General features: G+C 63.0%; 1 protein-coding gene across 1 annotated transcript; it reads right to left on the reverse strand.

The window, feature by feature from the left end:
- Nucleotides 1–2,846: 2,846 nt before the first annotated feature.
- On the reverse strand, nt 2,847–5,887 carry ACTG1 (actin gamma 1). The gene is made up of 6 exons (XM_032129101.1): nt 5,783–5,887; nt 5,255–5,385; nt 4,927–5,166; nt 4,179–4,617; nt 3,856–4,037; nt 2,847–3,773 (listed from the first exon to the last, which is right to left on the reverse strand). Exons 2-6 carry the CDS (start codon nt 5,375–5,377, stop codon nt 3,630–3,632), a joined length of 1,128 nt encoding a protein of 375 aa, XP_031984992.1. The 5' UTR covers nt 5,378–5,385; nt 5,783–5,887; the 3' UTR covers nt 2,847–3,629.
- Between the last annotated feature and the right edge of the window lie 238 nt (nt 5,888–6,125).

Below are 6,125 nucleotides of genomic sequence, written 5' to 3' on the forward strand. Positions count from 1 at the left end.
TCAGGGATGGAGCAGGAATGGGTCAGGGATGGGTCAGGGATGCAGGGATGGGTCAGGGATGGAACAAGGCTGGATCAGGAATGGAACAGGGATGCAGGGATGGGTCAGGGATGCAGGGATGGAACAGGGATGCAGGGATGGACCAGATCTGGATCAGGGATGGAGCAGGGGAGCAGGGATGGAACAAGGCTGGATCAGGGATGGATCGGGGATGGACCAGGGATGGATCAGGGATGGATCAGGGATGGATCAGGGATGGATTAGGGCTGGAGCAGGGATGGATTAGGGCTGGAGCAGGGATGGAGCAGGGATGGAGCAGGGATGGAGCAGGGATGCAGGGATGGATCAGGGCTGGAGCAGGGATGGATTAGGGCTGGAGCAGGGATGGATTAGGGCTGGAGCAGGGATGCAGGGATGGAGCAGGGCTGGATCAGGGATGGAGCAGGGATGCAGGGATGGATCAGGTATGGATCGGGGATGCAGGGATGGGTCAGGGATGGAACAAGGCTGGATCGGGGATGGATTGGGGATGGATCAGGGATGGATCAGGGATGGACCGGGAATGGGTCAGGGATGGATCAGGGATGCAGGGATGGAGCAGGGATGCAGGGATGGATCGCGGCTGGATCAGGGATGGATCGCGGCTGGATCAGGGATGGAGCAGGGATCGGGGATGGATCAGGGATGGGTCAGGGATGGAGCAGGGGTGGAACAAGGCTGGATCAGGGATGGATCGGGGATGGACCAGGGATGGATCAGGGATGGATTAGGGCTGGAGCAGGGCTGGATCAGGGATGGAGCAGGGATGGATCAGGGATGGATCAGGGATGCAGGGATAGAGCAGGGATGGGTCAGGGATGGATCGGGCATGGATCGGGCATGGATCGGGGATGGATCAGGGATGGATTGGGCATGGATCGGGGATGGATCAGGGATGGATCAGGGATGGATCAGGGATGGATCGGGGATGGATCGGGCATGGATTGGGCATGGATCGGGGATGGATCGGGCATGGATCGGGGATGGATCGAGGATGGATTGGGCATGGGTCAGGGATGGATCGGGGATGGGTCAGGGATGGAACAAGGCTGGATCAGGGATGGATCAGGCATGGATCGGGGATGGATCGGGCATGGATCAGGGATGGATCAGGGATGGATCGGGGATGGATCGGGCATGGATCAGGGATGGATCGGGGATGGATCGGGCATGGATCGGGGATGGATCGGGCATGGATCGGGGATGGATCGGGCATGGATCGGGGATGGATCCCGCAGGCCCTGCGCTCCCCCCTCCCCACGTGGGCTCAGACGGACGGGCAGCGCTCCCTCGCTATTGGTCGAGCCTCCACCAATCAGCGGGGGCCGGGCAGGGAGCCGGGCTCCCATTGGCTGTCGGGGCGCGCTTTTGTTCTCGGCACCGGCGCGCGCCCCAAACCTCCCCAGTCCGCCAGGGGGCGCTGCGGGCGGGGCCGAGCCCGCGCGCGGGACCGTGCTGCCCCCTGGCGGCCGCGTCGCGACAGAGCGACAGACACCGGGGGGGGACAGAGGGACACGGGACAGGGGGACACGGGGGGACAGAGGGACACGGGGGGACAGAGGGACACGGGACAGAGAGACACGGGGGGGACAGAGGGAGACGGGGGGACAGACAGACACGGGAGGGGGGACAGAGGGACACGGAACAGAGGGACATGGGACAGAGGGACACGGCGGGGGCAGAGGGACGCGGGCGAAGGGCATGGACAGACGGACACGGGGCCAGCAAAATGGAAGGACGGATGGGCAAGTGGAGGGACAGAGCTGCGTACTGGGAAGGACGGACAGACGGACAGGGACATGGCTGGAGAGAGACTGGCCAAGTTGGCAAAGGGATGGAAGGGTGGCCGGACAGACGGATGGACGGAGAAAGGGACAGATGGACAGGCAGACGGGCACAGGGAGCGATGGACAGATGGATGCAGGGAGGGATGGACAGCTGGATGGACAGACGGATGCAGGGAGGGATGGATGGTGAGCCAGGCAAGTGCAGAGCTGAGTGGACAGACGGACAGATGGATGCAGCAAGGAATGGACAGCTGGATGGACAGATGGATGGAAGGAGGCTGGACAGACGGATGCAGGGATGGCAGGAGCAGAACAGTCGGGGGGCACAGACAGAAGGACTGAGGGATGGCTGGACAGACGGACAGGGGGGCGCACAGGGACGGACAGAGGGGCAGCTGCAGCTGAGTGTAGGTGCTGCAGGACACCCCACACCCACCCAGCACAGCTGGGGGCAGCCCCAGGGCTGGGGACCCCCAGGGACCCCCCACCCACACTGGGCCTGACCCTGGCCCGGGCCCCGCTGTGACTGGGGGGACCCTGCAGCGCAGGGCTGGCCCTGGCACAGAGGGGACGATGCCACCGAGGGTCCCCTTGCCCAGCTGCTGAGGTGCCATGGCCCCTGCAGCCCCCCCTCGTGCCCACGGGCACCTGGCACCGTCACAGGGACAGCGCTCCCAGGGACTTGAGGTGTCCCCAAGGGAAATCCCACCCACCCTGGGGGCCCCTGGAGCAAATCCCACCCCTCCCAACACCCAAACCATGGGCAGGAGGCACTTTGGCACCTGAGCACTGCAGGAGGGGGGGGGGGGAGAGGAAGAGCTGGAGCCCCCCAGGCAGGGGCTGGGCTGGTGGGCAGCACCCCGGGGCTCCCCAGAACAGGCCCCTGGAGAACATCCAGCCCATGGAACGTTCCTCTTTGGCCCCAAAACGCCCATTTTAAGCCCAAAAACCCCACCCCAGCTTCCTGGGGAAGCTCCCACCCGATCCCCCCCCCTCACGCTCACCACACACAAAGCCAGCTGGAGTTACTGCAGCTTTTTACCATTTTATTTTCCTTACACAATGAAGTGTTGTTGGGCGTTACAATTTCTCAACTTTTCGGATGATTTTTAAACAAATTTTGGTTCTTTTGTTTGCTTTCCTACCGTCACGTGAGAACATTAAGGCAACGTACAAAAAAAAAAAAAAAAAAAAAAAAAAAGAAAAACAAAAGAAAAAAAAATCTGACATAAATTAAAACAATGCAGAAATTTACAGGTGTAAATGCAGAGTTTCAGCAACTCGGAGTTGAGGAACTCGAGCCCCGTGGTGGGATCAGGGGGAGGAGGAGGAGGAAGATGAGGGGTGTAAGGCTCGGATGCGATATGTTTTTGTTTTTTTTCCCAACCTTGCTAGAAACGGTGAAAAAAATTCTCGATGGACTCCTACCAGCCTCTACAGGAAACCTGGAATATTCCACACGGGATGTACGGCAAAGTCTGGCTCCAAATACCCTGTACAGAGCGGTCCCGGGGCCGCTGTCAGTGTGGGGGGCCCCTGGGATGCGGGAATCCCGGGATTGGGGAGCCCCGGGGAGCCGATCCGTACAGGGTATGAGCTCAGGGCCCAGCTAAACTCAGCTACAACAAGGTCAAATCAAGTGACAGCGCACCCATCCACGTGTCTAACATCAGGTACAGACTTCCCAAGGGCAGGATTCTTTTGGAAGAAGGCTTATTCCAGTTGCAGGAGGCTGGCATTGAGGTGTATGGATGCCTGGGCACACCTCCCGGGCGTGACGCGGCGGCGGGGCCCGCAGTCCGTTTAGAAGCATTTACGGTGCACGATGGAGGGGCCGGACTCGTCGTACTCCTGCTTGCTGATCCACATCTGCTGGAAGGTGGAGAGGGACGCCAGGATGGAGCCGCCGATCCACACGGAGTACTTGCGCTCGGGCGGGGCGATGATCTGCGGGACCAGAGAGCGGGGTCAGAGCGTTCCAGCCTCCCCCTTTGTCCACCCCTGCCCTCCCCCACGGAGCCTTGCCCACCTTGATCTTCATGGTGCTGGGGGCCAGCGCCGTGATCTCCTTCTGCATGCGGTCGGCGATGCCGGGGTACATGGTGGTGCCCCCGGACAGCACCGTGTTGGCGTACAGGTCCTTCCTGATGTCCACGTCACACTTCATGATGGAGTTGAAAGTGGTCTCGTGGATGCCACAGGATTCCATGCCTGGGGGAGGAGGGAGGCAGCCTCATCAGTGCCACATCAACCTCATTAACGCCACCCAGGACCCCTTACTGCCACGCACCGTCCTTTCAGTGCCACTCAGAACCCCTCAACGACACCCCCCCCGCCCCACCCCTCACCTACCCAGGAAGGAAGGCTGGAAAAGCGCCTCTGGACACCGGAACCGCTCGTTGCCGATGGTGATGACCTGCCCGTCGGGCAGCTCGTAGCTCTTCTCCAGCGAGGAGGAGGAGGCGGCCGTGGCCATCTCCTGCTCGAAGTCCAGCGCCACGTAGCACAGCTTCTCCTTGATGTCCCGCACGATCTCCCGCTCGGCCGTGGTGGTGAAGCTGTAGCCCCTCTCTGTCAGGATCTTCATGAGGTAGTCGGTGAGGTCGCGGCCGGCCAGGTCCAGACGCAGGATGGCGTGGGGCAGAGCGTAACCCTCGTAGATGGGCACGGTGTGGGTGACACCGTCCCCGGAGTCCATTACAATCCCTGTGGTACGGCCGGAGGCGTAGAGGGACAGCACGGCCTGGATGGCCACGTACATGGCCGGGGTGTTGAAGGTCTCAAACATGATCTGCAAAGGAGGAGAAAAGGCCAATGAGCAGCGAGCCCCGAGCTGGGTGTGCGCACTCGTGTTAGAACACACATGCTGCATGCAGAGCAACCCCGGTGTGTGAAAGGAAAGCCAAAGGATGCAGGCAGAAACACAAATGAGAGAACCTGAGGCGTCAGGGGAGAAATGCCAGGAGAACAGAACCCTGAAAATGTCGGGAGAAACAAAACAAAACAAAAAAAGAACAAAAAATTCAGGTTTTAGATGTAACAAAGAAGATTCGTGAAGGAGATGAGTGAGGGGGGCAAGCGGGCAGGGGGAACACGGTACCTGCGTCATCTTCTCTCTGTTGGCCTTAGGGTTCAGGGGGGCCTCTGTGAGCAGCACCGGGTGCTCCTCGGGGGCCACACGCAGCTCGTTGTAGAAGGTGTGGTGCCAGATCTTCTCCATGTCATCCCAGTTGGTGACAATGCCGTGCTCGATCGGGTACTTCAGGGTCAGGATGCCCCTCTTGCTCTGCGCCTCGTCCCCCACGTAGCTGTCCTTCTGCCCCATGCCCACCATGACGCCCTGCGGAACCGAGCGGGTGAGTCAGCGCCGCCCCCGCCGCGCCCCGGCCCCAGCCCCGGGCCCGGCCCGCGGCCCCCGTCCGCCTCACCTGGTGCCGGGGGCGGCCGACGATCGAGGGGAACACGGCGCGGGGAGCATCGTCCCCGGCGAACCCGGCCTTGCACATGCCGGAGCCATTGTCGATGACGAGGGCGGCGATTTCCTCTTCCATGGCGGAGGCTGCGCCGGGAGGGAGGAAGGGAAGGGCCGGGTGAGCGCCCGCCGCGGCCCCGGGAGAAGCCGCTGGCGCCGGGCCATGCCCGGCCCCCCCCGCCACCGCGCCCCAATGGTTTCTCCCGTTTGAATAGCCCGTTTGAATCTCCCGCGCACTGACGTCACCCGCCGCCTCCACCAATCGCGACGCAGCCCCCCTCACACCCCCACCAGCCTGTACCCACGGCCGACACCATCCCAACGCGGCGCGGGGGGGGGGAGGAAAGGGGGGGGAAACACGCGCTACTCGGCCGCAGCCCGCGGCAGTGCCGGGTGGAAGCGAACGCGGTGAAAACCGCCCACCCCGCCCCCGGAGAATGGGGAGGAAGGGGTGCAGGGGGCGCGGTGCGGGGCCGTGCGGTACCTGCTGCGCGGAGGTCGCTTCTGTGGGCGCTGCGGTAACGGTGCCGCCTGATCCGCTGCCGCCGGCTGAGTGAGACCGCCCGGCTCCCAGCCCCGCGCTTTTATACCCGGGGGCCGAGAGCCCCGCCTCCTCGGCCGAGAACATCGCCATATATGGAGATCTTTCAGAAACAGGCGCTCTCATTGGCTGGCGCGGCCCAGGCCACGTGGGGCGGCTGCCGCGCTGGCCCCGCCCCGCAGCACCCCGGAACCTGCATGGGGCGGGGGGGTGCGGGGGGGGCGACCCCCGGCTCCGGCGGGACCCCCTGATCCCGGCGGGACCCCCCGGCCGTGCCCCCACCCTG

This window comes from Corvus moneduloides, chromosome 19, assembly GCF_009650955.1.
Source record: "Corvus moneduloides isolate bCorMon1 chromosome 19, bCorMon1.pri, whole genome shotgun sequence".
Lineage (NCBI taxonomy): Eukaryota > Metazoa > Chordata > Aves > Passeriformes > Corvidae > Corvus > Corvus moneduloides.

Coding starts and splice junctions, on each gene's coding strand:
- ACTG1 (XM_032129101.1), bottom strand. CDS start 5,377: ATGGAAGAGGAAATCGCCGCCCTCGTCATCGACAATGGCTCCGGCATG. Junction 5,167..5,254: donor TCGGCCGCCCCCGGCACCAG/GTGAGGCGGACG, acceptor TCGGTTCCGCAG/GGCGTCATGGTGGGCATGGG. Junction 4,038..4,178: donor TTTCCAGCCTTCCTTCCTGG/GTAGGTGAGGGG, acceptor CTCCTCCCCCAG/GCATGGAATCCTGTGGCATC.